The sequence below is a fragment of the Lepisma saccharinum genome, chromosome 5 (assembly GCF_977018435.1).
Source record: "Lepisma saccharinum chromosome 5, izLepSacc3.1, whole genome shotgun sequence".
In the NCBI taxonomy this organism is placed as follows: domain Eukaryota; kingdom Metazoa; phylum Arthropoda; class Insecta; order Zygentoma; family Lepismatidae; genus Lepisma; species Lepisma saccharinum.
This window is the reverse complement of record NC_139233.1, coordinates 75,363,201-75,380,607: the sequence shown is the minus strand read 5'-3', so window position 1 is coordinate 75,380,607 and position 17,407 is coordinate 75,363,201. Positions and strand designations below refer to the sequence as shown.

Below are 17,407 nucleotides of genomic sequence, written 5' to 3'. Positions count from 1 at the left end.
TTATGCACAGTAAGGCTAATCGGGACTGAACCTACAGTTTAAAGTGGGATCCGAACCACTATGTGCCTCCACCGGGTATCGAACCCGGGCGGGACCCCTTGATTACAAGGCGACAACGCTACCACTGCGCCATCGGGGAGGCCTGTGCCCTTGGATAAAGACAAGGACACGGAACCTTTGAAGGGAATAATGTTTCGACCATACAAATTAACAATCGTGTCGCTAGACAGCAGGGTCAACTAAAAGAATAAAACACAGTAAATCATTTACTGAATAATCACACATAATTTATGAAAATGTAGTAAAATTTATTTTTTGTTGTTTCTTTACTAAAAATTAATTCTTTATTGTAGAATAGGAAGAAAGGACTATTTGTATTTCTACATATTTTAGAGATTATGTGAATGAATGAAATGCATTTTTCAGGAAAACAATGTGATTTTTTTAAAGTTCAATATTTCATATGCCACAAGCTTTCTCCCAGCATATCCAGTTGGTCAATTGAGTTAATATAACTATACTCTGTCCCGGGAATCTGTAGAGCAAGGCCGAGTATAACATTAGGGGGGGAAGGGTTTAGTGGTCGGAGCAAAGAAGTACGCGCTGCTGCCAAGAGCTGGTAGATGCAGCCTCATTATCGTCTTCATACACTCACTATCCCTCTCGTGAGTTCATTGGTCGAGCACTCTCGAGTCACTATTTGCGCAGAGATGTGCTTTCGTTCGCTTTCTCGAAAGATTCCCGGGGCATTTCGGCTGCGCTCTACGTTGAATGACTTCATGAGCTAATAACCAGTTTTCATTGAGCCTTTACATTTATATAGAAATGGCCTATCGAAATTAGGGATCAAGTTCAAGGTTACTATAGTCTTGTCCAACCTTACGGCGGGCGCTCTACATGCAGACAAGGGAAGTGAGGACTGAGGAGCGGGTAAGCGACCAATCCAGCGCGATAAGAAACGCAGGAGCCCGTAGAACGAGGCGTAGTAACTCTCGGCGCCGCCGCTGTTGTCTGGTTGGTCTGCTGCGTATTCCCCGCTCCCCACTTCCCTTGCCAGCATGTAGAGCGCCCGCCGTAAGAGTAGACAAGAGCTATGGAAAACATTTCGATGTACAATGAACAAGTAAATTACCACGAAAGCAATTGGCGAATTTAACAGGGGGCACAGAGGCACGTGCTCTCCCGCAAGAGATGACTAAATATTATGAATACAGATGATAACAGTATATCCTAACGAATAAAAGTTGTTCTTGTCACGTAAAACCAGTCAGCAATGAATAATATTTTTCCAGGCTGAAAAAGTATTTTGGAAAAGTTTAGCACAAATCGTTTAATCTTTATTTGAAATTGAAAAATGCCGCTACTGAAAAACGAATCTGTGACACATTGATTACAAGTCACTAACTTACAATTAGTTATATTACGCCGTTCTCCTGCAACTTTTCACTAATCGACAACAGTTTATTTAATACTAGAATAAGAATGCCAGTACATACAAGCAGAAACAGTGGTACCCAGAGGTATTTTCTGTCACTACAGAACTGAATAAGGGGACTCTACGTAAATCTGATTTCATAACTTTTCCCTGTAGTTTCCAGTACACTACAGCTTTATGCAAAAATAAACCTAACCAGAGTAAAGTACCATTACTATGAAAGAATATGGTAGAATATGCAACTTATCAACAAATACTTAACAAATGTACTTGTTATTAAGCTTATAATAGTCTAAAATGAAGTAATAGGAATGAATTGAACGAAAAGCTTCTCGTTTCAATATTCACACATTAAAACCTTGTATAAGAAGAATTGCGTGCCTCCCCAATAACGTAGTGGTAACGTGATCGCCCTGTAATCAAGGGGTCTCGGGGTCGATACGGAGTGGAGGCACATTACACAGTAGTTTCGACTGTAGGTTCAGTCCAGATTAGCCTGTCTGTACATAAAGTGGGCTAAAAAAAATTAAATTAAACAACAAGAACTGTCTATGGATTAAATGAAATTATAATAATATATTTACATATTACTTACACTGTCATGATAATAGAAATTGAAAAGATTTTTTACAGGCTCTTTATTATTTTCCTTCTCAGGTTCCAGGAGGTTAACAAAAATACCCTTAACTTGTACATTTTAATAAATCTGAAAATTTGAGGGGCCCCTAAGTTACGCCTAGATTTCTAACTTTTCTATAGTTGCACTAATATACAAGGTGTCAGAGCATTATTTTTTCGTTGGCTACCTGCTGATCTTGAAGTTTATTATTTTTATTTTAGCTATTAACGGTGTGATAGATGAGGTAACGACATTCAATTTCAGTACACTTTTGAAGGCTCGGGAAAAACAGGTAAGTGAATTTTCTGTCGTAAACGAGGTACTGATGTCATTTCCTGTCATGTGGATGCTGTACTGGACTTTACAACACACTTTGTTTTGTTTGATACATTTTACGCTTCCATTCATGAAAGCATATGTTTTTTTTTTGTAGCGTTTCACTTACAAGTTGAGTAGCGTTTTGCAATTGAAAATTCATTTTTCTGAAGTTTGACGAGTGTTGACTTAACTTCTTTTTTCTCCCCCGATCATTCGCTTGAGAGAGAGAGAATGCATAGAGCAATAGAAATTTCCACCACTACCTGAAATACGAATAAAACCATTCATTGTAAGGATAACGATACAAAAATGAGACGTGAAAACATCTTGATGATATTTATTTTGGTTCTTGAGAAATGCGCTTTTCAGACCCGTAGCTAGAATTGATCTCGAGGGTGTGGTTATCAGGGGGGCTTTGTAAACCAAATCCTTTTTTTAAAAAAAATATTAAATGAAGGTAAATTATGTGTGTGGGGGGGCGCTCATTCATTTATAAATATCATATACTACACAAATACTACATTTTTCTACATCTTTTAAAACATCTCTTGAAGTGTTAATTGACTGATACTGAAATTATCCCTTACACACCTCATACTATTTTAGATTATACAGATATGTATATTACTCACAAAGAACGCAAAATATTTAATCATAGTGCCTACAGTATATTCCACCCCCGGCCGAAGCAATTAAACTCCTCTTCCTTCCCAAAACTTGGGAGCTGTTGTTGACCTTTGACGCAGATGCGGAGGGAACTTGCATGATGACACCAAAGTCACAGATTTCTGCCTAAACGGGAGGTTGCAACAGGGACAGTGAAGGTACAGATAAAGAAGCTCCCCTATGGAAGAACTTTCTGAAGTCTAGAGAATATTCTAAATACTTGCAACTACTTCTGATCATAAACAAAATGAGCGAATGCATAATAGATACTGTTCATATTCTTAAAGTTGTGAGTTGTCTACATTTTCACTGTTCACTGCAAACAAATTATGCAAAATAGTTTACCTAATGCAAAGGGGGGCTGATGGCAGTTCCAGGGAGGGGCCCTGGCCCCTGCCTGGCTACGGGTCTGGCGCTTTTCATTCATTTCATTACAAAGCATAGCTTCCCCTCCCGCTGTTGCTCCTTACTTTGGCGCCGTCTACTTCGCTGCACTTTTTTTTGACTCTCTGCACTCACGCATCTACTACGTGTAGTAGTTGGTTACACGCAGTGATTGGAACGCTACATTTTAAAAGTAGCTTCGCTACAGCTACAGCTACTTTTCCAAAATGTAGCTTCGCTACAGCTACAGCTACATTTACCTAAAAGTAGCTCGCTACGCTACTCCTGTGCGCTACTCGCTACTTCGCTACTTTTTCGCTACTTCTGCATGAACAAAAAACAAGTCATGAAGATATTTGAAACTTCCCAGCTGTTAGTTAGATAATAGGCAGTTATCACAATACCAGTCAATTGATATATTTTTTGAGTTACCATCTGACTTGTTTTAACATTTTTGGTGGCAACAATTAATTTTTTAATGAAAAAAAATTATGAAGGAAAGATTTTGAACATAAAGTTTCAATTGCATCTTTTCATAAACTCCTAAGAGAATTATCAGGAGCATGAACCCAGAGAACTATGACAAGCAATATCTAAATTTCCTACACATCAATCATTTAATTAATAAATAAATCTTTAGCAATTTGAATAGTGGAAATCCAATATCCTCAATTTGGATGTCTAGGTACCTTTGTATAGTCATTGGATTACCTGACAGCATTTCGGCACCATGAATGTATAGTAGGAATGAACTGATACAGAGTCCCATGCATTGAATGGTATCATAGATGCTGACATACTTTTTCCAGAATCTGCAGAGGGTAAATATCCAGAGACATTGGGAGTAAAATGAATGAGGTGATCAAACGATCATCTTGCGTGAAAATCAATATTCAAGACAATAGCCTAGTTCCACTGGGGCAGTATCATAAAAAATATTACACATTCTGACCTACTTTGAATTATTACATCTTTTCAAGTATCGCCATTATGATGTATGTTGGCACTGATATTGATTCGAAGTAGTATTGGCTTAGCCCTAATATATAGATAATAAAATTATTCAGGTACTTGGTAAACTATACACCTGGATGTATAATATCCAAATACAGTACTTGATTATACATCCTCTACATACTTATTTGTCAATGTATCCAGATATCAAATAACTAAAGTGTGCATACATACATTATCTGTAATATCATTACATCTATCATCTGGATGTCCTTATCTTGATACTAGCCTTCAGCACAATTAAGCATTATTGTCCACTTTTTTCTCTCTACCTATTGGGCTGCACCCTCACTCATTGCATTCTATATCAACACTCAAGTTAATGATTCTGTATTACTGTTCTATATACTAAACTTTCACAATAGATATTTGGGGGAAAAAAATAAAGTTTTAAGGAAAAACCTGTCCTGAAGCTAGTTGCTGACAAACTTTTGGTATGAGACAAGATATTAATTTTATAACACTATTGAAAGTCCTATTGCGAATGTACAAACCACTTTATTAACTGTGTATAACATGCATGTTTGGTTTGTCCAATACAAGTTTTTTAAACCAAATTCAACTGTCTGTTGAACTTTAGCAACAGCTGCATTTCGAAGTTCTGGTCGGTCAGCCGTGTCCTTCTGCTAGAAAACAAGTTTCCGCCAACACTAAACAAACGCTCAACAGCTCCACTTGACGGCATAACAGTGTTCAATTTTATGAAAATTTCTTTGAACTTGCTACTGTAACTGTGCAGTGTCTCCACAGGTTTGGGACCATCCTTTAGAAATCTGCACAGTTCTTGTAGTTCTGTTTCCGATTGAGTTTGCTCAAACTTGAAGAAATCTTCAAAATCGTCTAGCTGCTTCTCTTCATTCTGACAAGCTGAACTTTCCTTCGTATCATGAGATACAGCTTTCTCCATCCATCTGCGTGCCTCACTCTTTTTTTCCGATTCAAGCCATGACAATTTGAATCTGAAATACAATAAAAGTGCTATATCAGGGTATTGGTTAACTACACTGAAGACAAAAAAAAAAAAAATCTTTGATGTCCACTTTGGGGCAACAATTTCAAGTTTATTGCAGGTTTACATTGAACTAATTGATTTGGTTTATTTTGAATATGAGAGGGAGATATTTGAAAAGTACAGCATGGGACAAAATAAGTGAGACAATAAATGACATATTGAGAGAGGGAGAGATCTAATCGCAATCGCAAAGATGAGGATGGGTGAAATTGATGAATGGACAATCACAAAAAACACACAATCCCAGGCTGGGCTTTGAACCCAAGACTCCTGGGTATCATAGTATGCTTTGATAACTACTACTGCACCATGGAAGACAGCTGGTTTACATTTGAACACTGAAAAAAATAATAAACAACCATGTTATCAAGTTCTGGAAACTATAAAAGAAAACCTCTTAGGCTATTGAGAAACTGCATAAAATAATATATTTATAAAAACAAATGAGTATGAGACAAATGTTAAAAAAAATAGTGAAAAGAAACAGCTGAAATGTATACTTCACATAACAAGGTATTATTGGCCAAGACTAGATATCCGCCTCTCAACCAAAGACAAGTTTAACATTGGCATGCACTAAATAAAATACAGGTTGCCAAGAAATTATTTTGAACATCAAATAAAGCAACTATATTCTGATTTGTGCACATATGAAAGCACGTAATTGTTATCTTATAAGAGAAGTTAACAATGTTGATGTTTTGTTATGTAAAGTAAAACATCATGCATCTTTCATGTGAATAATCAAGATATAAAAGACACTGCAGTGAATTAATTCCAGATAACTTCTTACCTTGGATGGAAACAAGCAGCTAGCACTGTATCCTTATCCCATAAAATGCCTGCAAACCGTTGCTTCACACCATCAACAATAGCTCTGGCAAGGGCATCACAATGTGCTACATCCCCAGAATCCAATTTCAAACCAAGTATCCGGAGAAGTTGGTGGAGTGTGGGAAGGAGATATCCAATGGACACCTTCTTGTCTCCCTGGAGAATGTCAATTGCTTCGGCTAGTGGTTGTGTAACCTCAGCATATTCCTTCAAAAATAAAATGTACGTTACTTTAAAACATTGTAGGAATTAATTTATTCATTTGTAAATATAATGTTTGTTATAGCAATAAACAATGGTGAAAATATTAAAAACAATTCATAAGCATGATTCCTTCATGTACTTTAAATGTAGCATATCATTCAAAGGAAATCCATTTTGGAAGAAACACAGCAAACAGTTTCTAATCTCCACAATAAAAATGTATGTTAATAATTTCTTCTGATTCCAGCACAAGTGTATGCATCACTTAAAATTTATGAGAAAAATATTATGCAAATTCTGCACTTTGGAATCTTAAAAAGTACACTATAATAATTGAAGGCAAAAATTAAGAATATTATAGCAGTTTGTAAGTACAGCTTGCAATGACTGAATAAGTTAAGAGTATGAAATGAGTGCCAACTACATAAGTAATTTTATCATATCGGACCTACCTTCAAAAATTCAATCTCATGTGGAGAAAATCTGCACAGGCCAACTGCATCAGAAATTGCATGCACTTTCTCCTCATGCTTTGTAAAATGCTGACATAGTGCCGATACAGCAGAATGCACTGAATTCCACCGTGTTGCATTTGGTACAATCAGACATGCACCAAGCTGTTTTTTCACTATGTCAGCAACCTGGGAAGACTGCCTGGATTTATTCCACAATGCCTGTGCTTTAGCGAAGGCACTTCGGAAGAGCCTTTTGTAATTTGCATCTGATGATGCAGCCTTTTCTGAATCTTTCACTGCAACAAGATGTAAAGTGTGTGCTGCACAGCGAATGTGGGGTGGCAAAGTGCAATCTCCTGTGGCAAGAATTTCTGTAATTTCTTCTTCCACCACATCAGACTCTTGGCTGTCCTCCGGCTCACTTGCAGAAAACTCCTTGAAGGCTTTCACGAAGTTTGATCCATTATCAGTTACCACACCCACTACTTTATTATGAATGTGGTACCTGATAAATATGTCCTGCAGCTCTTTTGCCAAAACATCGTAAGTATGGCTTCCTATGAGACGCCGACATGCAAGAGCAGCAGATTTCCTCTCTAGAGACAGTGGATCCAACCAGTGGCAGGTTACTCCTAAGAAGGACCTATGATGTGCAGTCCAACAATCTGCTGTGGCTGAGACAAAACTGACCTTTTCAAATTCGTCTAACATTGAAGATTTCATTCTTTCATATTGCTCCCCCAACTTTTTCTTTAAGGTCGCAGAGCACATCAACTTCTTCTTTGTTAAAGACTGCCATAAGTCACTGAACGATGGTCTGTCCACCTCAGAGAATGGATGCAACCCATCTACTATCCACTCAAGCAACTTATTGTCTATACTCTCTTGGTTTTCCCCTACAAATGAAAGGATATGAAATTTGATTAATGCCATGAAAGATTAAGAATTAATTAAAAGTTTCAATATATAATTATAATTATCAGTATTCAACTAACATGCATGCAATCTTTAAAACATAAAGGGGGGGGGGGGGTGAGAAGAACAGTTTACTTTCTCTTGGTAGATAAGGTTTAGCATAGTAACTAGCATAAATAGCAAAAAGTGGGGGGCAACTACACCCCTAATCGCCTCCACTGATTAACATAAATTACTGACTGAAATGAAATTATATATCTTTAGATTGACATCCATTTTCACGAGAAGCTGTGCCCCCCTCCCCCCAGCTTGAACTCCCCCTGGACGTCCATGATGATACTTATACTCCAAGAAATTTGTCATACAGTGTAAACATTCAGATACACGTTGCAGTCTCATTGAACTATGTAGTGAAATACAAAATGAAATTATCCTGACCTTTAAAAACACAATTCTTGAACCTTTTTAATGTAACCAGTGGAGTTACAAAATATGATTGCATAGTACATTGTACCTTCCGTCTTCCACTTCAGGATAAAATCCCACCCCCAATAACTTATTCCAAAATTTTTTCGTGAACATTGGGCCTCTTCGTAAGTTTCTGAAAAAGCCTGAAATGGTACGTTTACTAGACATGTAATGTGGAACAAATACATAGAATGTATTAACAAGAAAACTACCCTTCACATTACAATTTGCTTAAATAATTTCCTGATAATTTGAAAGCAGCTGCAATTTTTGCTCCAGTAAGAGGAAGAACAAGAACAAAAATAAACCATTTATCAACAATAAAAAAACAAATAAAATAAAAACATAACTCACACCAAGCTCATAGGCAGTGGTTACCAAACAGTTCACTGCAGCACACTGGATGGTTTACAGGCGCACCGCGAAATGTTCTATTTTACTGAAATGACACTCCAATGTATGTGCTTATTTAGTACTTTTTATTATGTGTAATATATTTCTGAATTTGATATATGTGTTTATTTTTTTAACTTGAGGCAAGCAACCTAACCACACTAACTGAGCGTTGCCAAGTGTTAGATAGGCCTACATTCTGACTTTGGCACCTCGGAAAAATCTTGAAACACTAAGGGTGCCGTGAAACAAAAAAAGTTTGGGAATCTCTGCTATAGGCGATTATCGAAAACCGCATACAGAGCACTTAATGAAAGAAAGGAAGAAAACAATCATAACAACAATGCTGACTGAAGAAAAAAATCTGCCGCTGCATCTCTTTACGTGCTTGTCCATTGCATACAATAATAACGGTCTTACTTCATTCAGTACCTGACATTCGGTGCTCAATGTGACATGACATAATATACACTCTAACAATTAGGGTTTTCAGTTGAACGTAGGGGATGCGGAAGAAAATTAAGGGGCACGCAAGCACCCCCTCGCACTGCCCATGGTTGAAGACAAAAGAATTGTACAATAAAAATTATGAAATTGCCAGTCCCTATGGTGGATTTGCTAGCATTAGCATGCTACTTCACAGGGTGGCCACTCTAAGACCATGAAAAAATTCAAGTATAATTCCCGGTTTTCAAGGCAAACCTTCCAAAAATTCAAGGATGCAAGCAGAGGTTTTCTCTATTCCAAACTTACATACTACCGCCCCTCAATAAAAATATTAACAATATGAAGAGTGTGCGATTCCAATGAATCCAAAATTCCACATAATTCCCGGAACAAAATATTCATGCATAATTCCCAGAATTTCCGGTGAGTAGCCACTGTCCTTCATCAATTGGTTTGGATCGTGGGTAAAGTATGGATGTGACTGTCTCTTTCATTCTCTCCATTCATCACAATCACAGTTCACTCATGAGCGGTATAAGAACGATGAAAACCAAAATAGAAATCCCAAACATCAATATGCTCTCACAAATAACTCACCTGAAAAAGAGAATCTTCCATCTTTGAGGCTGCTTAATTTTAACTGCTTCTGCCGTTGGTTGCTATCGCAGATCTCTCTTTTTCTCTTTCTGCTTGATTCGATGGATTTATTCAACTCTCCCAACTTCTGCTCATGTTTTCTCTAAAGAAAAAAATATTATGACTATAGGTGCACAAATGAAAGTGCAGTGATACAGTAACAAGATTTAATCTCTGAAATTTTGAACTTCTTACAAAATACTTGGGATTTAAAATAATCACAGGAAATCTTACACATGTTACCATACAGCAAAATGCCACGGGACCATTTATAAGGTTCTAATAAGAATAAAAGTTGCCGAGACTGTCATGAATAAATACTGTGGAATTCCATGGCAACTTTCTCCCATGTTACCTCAGAAACGAAAGACGTGAAGTTGTCTTGAGATAAATAATTCTGCAATGGAAACAATATATACAATTTTGGTCCCTAGTGTTTGTGGGAAAACACTTCCCTTAATGTGAATAGCATGTCATGAGAGAAGACATTGGGTATTGCTTCTAGGAATTAATTTGTTTTTGCCTCATGTGTGTGCCTACTAGGGCTGAGCTTATACAAGTGGTATCTGTATCAGAAAGCATCTTTTCCATTTATCAATACTGGCAGATACTTTTTTGTTGTTTGATTCTACGCAGGATCCACATAAATGGCACAAAACACTTTCGCAGAGGCTAATTATCCTGGGAATTAAGCAAAATTGGAAGTTGTGCCCGATTTATGTGCAAAAACATTGAATTTTGTATTAGCATAACATAAAATATTCATGAATATTTTAAAGCAAAAACTTTGGTAAATTTATGCAAATAATTAGAGCAGTATAATTTCTGATATCAATCAATATTTCAAAAAGCTTTTATCATTCCAATTCCCAAGCATCCAAGTGATATTGGCTCAGCCTTAGTGCTTACCCAATGGCAAAGTGGTAACATAAATGTTATGTTTGTTTTTACGTTAACGTCAAGTTTTACTGGGTTTGAACACTAGAGGATATCTGTATGGATATATTCTAGCTCTATGAATGTGCACACATTCCATTTAATAACGGAACTGAAATTTGAAGAATGCACTGAAGAAACTGATTAGTCAGTTTCATTTTTTGTCTAGCTATGAATTCCATATGAAAGCAGTATGTTAAATTTTAAAATAAGTGTTTAATTACACTAGAAAGAATGAAAGCTGTGAATAAGAATAATAACTAATAATTTTTTTATTCATTTCCAACCCTTGTGGGGAGGAGGGGGGACGAGGGTCAAGAATTTTGATTCATACCTTCTACAGCTCTACTCTTTCATAACTTGTCAAAACACCTTATTCCACGAATTGAAAATCCAGGACCCCAGATTCATAAAGTAATGCAAATGTCTCCAAGTTTGTGAAATCAGATAATGAGAAAATGTCACTTCAACATCATTCCAGGCTATGGCTACTCGGATACCTATCTGTACACTTTACTCACAGTCTCAACATTTTCACTACAAAAAAGTTATTCTGCCCTGAGAGATATTTATTGGAGGGGCAGGAAGAATATCAACTACAATGAAGTGATTCTTATGAGGTTATGCAGTTATGTTCAATTGCTCTCAATACATTTTTTTTTATGGAGTAACTATTTTCACCAGGTGGTGAAGCTAGCTTTGAAGCTATTTTCACCAGAATTTAAATTCTCATGTGTATGATCTCCAACCTGGCCTACTACATGTATGTGTGCATTCCTTAATTGTTGATGTGTAAGAAACTTATGTCCGCGTGCATTTATTTTCGTATGGACAAGTAATTTTTCTTCACACTATGAAGTTTGAAAAATATCACAAGGTGTTCTAATATGAATTGGTACTGCTAATATGTCACATGATGTAGTATGAAAGGGGCATTGCATTCCTTGTGCTTTCATTGTTAGGTTAGGCAGGTCACTTCCAGCATTAAAATTATTTGTAAATACTTCCCAACACCAGATCATGTGATTTCTGGTCTTAACACTTTCTGCTATTCTCACTACTTTGTGACAGTAGTAGTTGCACCAATTTTACTTTAAATTAACTCCTTAGCAGTAACTTAAGTACTACTGCCCAATGAGATTTTAAGTCCACTTTATGCACAGTTTGGCTAATCGGGAGTGGGCCTACATTTTAAAATCTGAACTACAATGTACCTCCACTGGGTATCAAACATGGATGTGGGTAACGGTTTAGATTATTTTATGAATTTTTGTTGTTTTTTTCAAATTATCCTAGCAGTAAGACTAATCTTAGAATTTTGGCAATCATTATCACACAAAATTTGAACCTTTGTTTGGATTTCGGTAAAAGTTATAAATGTTGAAAAAACACTTAAAAATTACCTTAGGCGAGCATGCGTGCTTCCCACGGACAATGCATTTTCCATCGTGAAGCAACTTAAGTATTGTAGACTAGTAGAAGTAAATCGGAAGTTTAGTAGAATACATTTAGGGACTTTATTTTAATGCTAAGAAAACCAAACCTGGCCCACCTAACATAACTATGAAAGCACACATCTTTAAGTAATCACTAAAACTCCGCAGTATGTGTTAACAGACTTAAATCTAAGCATATAAAAATTGCATTCGTAGAATGATGAAATCGCAATGCAACAAAAGAAACGTGCACCAAATACAATGCTATGGTCAAGTATTTACATTTGTTGGTGAAAATAGCCTCGTATGCTATTCCCACCACCTGGTGAAAATAGTCACTTCCATTTTTTTATGTCTTTTGTGGTCATATCACACGTGCATGATATTAAATGACAATGAACACCACACTGACTTAAGAACTCCACATTGTAGTAGCTCCTGATTAGTGAAAAAGGTATTAAATTCATTATAACTCTAAATTTCAATTTTCGCACTGTGAAATTCTCTGCAATCCCTTTGAAAATTCTTATTTAAGCGGGGAAAAAAATAACTTCGATTGAAGACGTCGATCAAAATTCCAAGCAACAAACATTTCGTCTACAATATTTTTTGCTCTTCCAAAAGGGTTGAAATAACAGTACGTTGGACAATTTGCAAAACGGCAGATTAGGCCCAAAATATTACTATATTCATGAGAAAATGATTCGGCCAAGCAAGAAGGTTAGATAATACCGAACTTTGTATTCGGGTCTTGCTATTTACGGGCGAATGTTTCAAAGTTGAGGTTAACACACACACCTCAATTTTATGGGCACGGAAACTTTGGAAATTACTTTCCAGTACGAAATTGGCGCACAGTTGGAGGTTTCTTCGACTAAAACTAGGTGCACGTTCTGCACAATTTTAAAAACTTATTTCGGAAACTTTCGCATGCTTCAATTAATCCTTCCAAAGTAATACATTGGACAGAAGTCGAAAATCTAGTACTATTTAATGAAACCAACCACTTACCGACTTTGAGCACTACATGCCTTTGTTCGAAAGACTGTCCAAATAGCACACAGGAGAAAAACTGTGCAAAATGTACAAATGTATGATAAATGTTAATGGTTACCAACTGGCAGGTAAACAACGTGGCATGTAATTGCATTATTTCTACATTTACACACTTTCAAGAAATTGTAATGAAACATGTGACCGAGTTTATATCTCCCCTTTCATTATTATTATATCCTTTAATTTTACACTTACCTGTAAGTGAATTTTCATATTGTATGTGCTGGTCTTCGTCACCGACAATTCGTTTCCTATGCAGCAAAGATTGCAGCTTACAATGAAATTTCCATTTTTCCCTGTCCTCTTGAAAGTAAAAAACTTATTGTATTCTTCCCATGGCAACTTCTCGCGTGGTTTGCTTCCACAATCGTCGCTGTCGATATCACTCATAATAATAACGTGGTACTATAAAACAAAGGCGACGCACAAAATTAACGGGCTCACGAGCTTCCACTACCTCCCAAACAAAATACAAATGAGATCGAGAGACCAAAGACGAAGGTATTTATACTTTTTCCTTTAGGAACAAACAACAAAGTTAACGCGCTACACAGTTGCATGGCAACCTTTCTTCTTCTTCTTCTCTGGTAAACACTGTTGCCACGTAAACATTTACCTCAAAACTCCAACAAGAAAAGTAGCGGTAGCGAGGTGATTTTCGCTACAAACTACAAGAATTTTGTAGCGACGCTACAGCTACAGCTACAATTTATAAAATGTAGCGCCGCTACAGCTACAGCTACAAATTTTGTAGCTAGCTACAGTAGCGCCGCTACAAGTAGCGCGCTACTTCCGACCTCTGGTTACACGGTACAACACCGACAAGTCTACTTCTTTGATTTGGTGTCAAGTAGTGTATTTGATGCCTGCACCGTCTGCACCACCTTCCAGAGAGGTGTACTACGTGGTGTATGATCACGTGGTGCGTGCTAACTAATCAAATGAACGTTTAAAGCAGCGGACATGCATATATTGAATCTTCTGAACTTGAACACCACATTTGGCCTACTTGGTTGAACGTCATTTCCTTGCACCAGCCTGGCACCGATATACACCTACACTACACCGAGTGTCAACAAGTGAAGCGAACTAGACGGGGCTATTATTTCATTATTTAAATCTGTAGATGGTAAAACTGCCCCGCACGTTCTCTCTCCGTCAGTGGCGGATCCAGAAATTACTGTTGGTAGGGGCGAATTTCAGAGTCGGGTATACCTTTTATATGAACAATATATGGGTCATTTTTCAGGAGACAGCTATGCTCTACGGATTCGTTCTTTTAAGGGGGGAATTTTCTCGGGTCTTTGATCTTGAAAATTTAGGTGGACCGTGAATTCGATGGCGTATTGGTCAGAGTATGTATGCATAAACAGGGGTAGGAAAATTCAGGCCGCCGGCTCCCGTGGCGGAGTGCTTGGCACATCGCACTACGACGCCAGGGGGGCACTGGTTCGAATCCCGGTCTGGGCATGGGTGTTTGTAAATGTCCATTCATCAATTTCATCACATCATCACTCTTTCCAATTAGCCAAGAGTGGCACAAAAGCGAAGTAAAATAAACTAAATCGGTCAATCAAAAATACAGGGCGCCTGAAATTTTTCATCTGCGGCCTGAATTTTCAAATTCAGTGCTATAAGATGTGTTTTTTTTAAAAAATATTTCTAGTTCGCTTATGGAAATTTCCATTGCCTTTTTTAAAAATAACGAGCACAGTATGTGTTTTTTTTAATGTTTGTGTGTTTTCTGTATCACGTGTTACATTACATCATAATAATAAACATGCCATTATATTTTCTTCACTGTTGCTAAAATCTGTGGCGATATGGTAGAGTCGCCATATATTACTTTTAACCCAACCCAATTAATAAAGTAAATGTTTTAAGATCATATTTCAAAATGTGTAACTTTATCTTAGTTGAATTCATGGCTTTCGTTTACCATATTTGAAAAAAAAGAAAGAAAAGAAAACCTGGCTCCTGAGAAAAAGCAGCTGACGCCTGAATTAGTTTTTGTTTTCTCAACCCTGTGCATAATATACCATGGTAGTAGTGTAATATGGAATGAAGTATTTGCAAATTTCAATAATCAAGTTTTCCCCTCGATGTTTTACCGAAGTACAAGTATTGGTAAAAAAAATCACCCTTAACGAAATTTTGTTTCCTTTAAACTTGTTGTGTTAGAACAAGCAACATTTTACAATAAAGAGTCAGTTTATTTTTATTGGTGAACACTGTGGTTTGTTCTCATGGCCGTAGGCAGGAAACATTTTCGGGGGGGGTTCATTCATAATTGTTCCCATGGGCGTCGCCAGAAATTTGAATAATAGAAATAATAACAATAAATATACAATAATAATTAAAATATCATAATAATAAAACTATTTTATCCCATAATAATGCTAATTATTATTATTAACATTGTTATACCCTGTAGGGGGTTTACTCAATACAGCAGATGAGTGAATATCCAGAACAAGGTCTCTCTTTTGTTTTCTTCCTTTACGTTTCATATAGTGTGTACTGAAATGCACAATTATACTTTGTAATTAAATTTTAGATACTTTCAAGAAAAAGCTGTTAGATGGAAATTTTAGTCATAAAGTTTTTGATGTTTGACCTTAAAACTCAATTTTTGGAATTTTGAAAAGTGTGGAACCAGTTACATTTTTTTAAACTTTGCCTGGTGCATGGACTGTAACCTCAATCGCTAACATAACGCGCTACGAAACTGGAGATTCTGGGTTTGAACTCCTATCAAGGAGGATTTTCGACTTTTTCGGGTAGGGAATTTTGAGACAATCATAAGGGAATTATCAGTCTATATTCATTGTGACGATTGAGTGACGCAGGAACAACACTGGAATGAGGACAGCAGAAGTGAAAATGGAGAGGTCGCAGGTGGGCTGCGATTCCGAGAATAAATTCAAAATTCATTCAAGTTTCAGAATTCCAAATGTATGAAAATTCTAGGTCGATTGTTTCAACATTGTCTCCTCGTATTTTTGTGATGCTTCGAAAAAAAAATTGAAAATTAGTTACAGATTTTGGTTTCTGAACTTCCATTAATCCAACATGTCAGAAGTTTCGGGGGGGGGGTTTGAACCCTAGAAACCCCCCCTCTAAATACGGCCATGTTTGTTCTTATGCTCTTTGCAGTAACGTGGTGGTCAGTAAGCCAACTTTTGCAAAGTGCACATTAAACGGATATTAAAAAGGAACAGACAGAAGCATCACTCATAATGCAGTACTTATGATGTGCTAAAGAATTTGGAAACTTTGAATCAATCTTTGCAAAAATCTCAGGAAACAAAATTAGTAAAATTTTGTCTTGAAAAATTAGTCGAGTATATTTTTTATTCTGTTCTAAGAGTTCAGTATTCTTACGGTCGACAATTTACCATAAGTGAAGTGTCCGTTCGTCGTTGAAGAGGTCAACGACAGCAATCTGTAGTCACCCACCTCTCTCTTAGACGTGGGAAGAAGTGGTACAGTCTCCTGCCGTGGAGGCTGTTAGTCCATTCTTCCTTCCACTCCAGGATGATCTGGGAGTTCATTCTGCAATGGTAGGGGCATATCTGACAATTACTTTGCAAACTTTCTCTTCTTGGTCTTCCTTGCACCAACATATAGCGGCTCTGTGTTTGATTATTTTGTCGATAGGCCATAGCCCCATCATTATCAGTAATGTTCGAAATGCACCTGTCATTCTAATGATCGTCTTCATTTGTGATGTTATGTTTGTTACATACGTTGTACAGTGCGTTCGCTTTGGCTTATGAACAACTTTGAACAACCCTTATAACGCAGGTTAGTACTCGTTATGCAATATCAATATAATTGTCTACATGCTAAAGATATGTGCCCAGAGCCAAAACGAACGCACTGTATATTTTAGGTAGTCTACTCAGATTGGCCCGTCGAAAGAAACAATCTCGTTGTAGATTATGAATGTGTGTGGGTTTATAAGCAACATAGGGAGTCTGAATGTATTGGAACCTATTGCTACCAATTTATTTATTACAGACTCAGCATTTGAAGTTACGTAATCCATGTCATCTTTGTATTTCTCGTAATTTCACACCTAGATATTTAGCTTCCTTTACGCTTGTAAAATTTTTCTCTAAGTTTTATCTGTGGGTGTTTATTAGCATTCAGCTTACCCTGCAGGATTTTAAAGTG

The 17,407-nt window shown here is 36.9% G+C and overlaps 1 protein-coding gene across 1 annotated transcript; it reads right to left on the bottom strand.

Annotated features, from left to right (window-relative positions):
- Positions 1-4,718: 4,718 nt before the first annotated feature.
- Positions 4,719-13,882, bottom strand: LOC145987893 (uncharacterized). The gene is made up of 5 exons (XM_083122685.1): positions 13,424-13,882; positions 9,762-9,903; positions 6,939-7,837; positions 6,242-6,489; positions 4,719-5,395 (listed from the first exon to the last, which is right to left on the bottom strand). The coding sequence occupies exons 1-5, from the start codon at positions 13,616-13,618 to the stop codon at positions 4,984-4,986; spliced, it is 1,896 nt and encodes a 631-aa protein (XP_082978811.1). The 5' UTR covers positions 13,619-13,882; the 3' UTR covers positions 4,719-4,983.
- Positions 13,883-17,407: the final 3,525 nt, after the last annotated feature.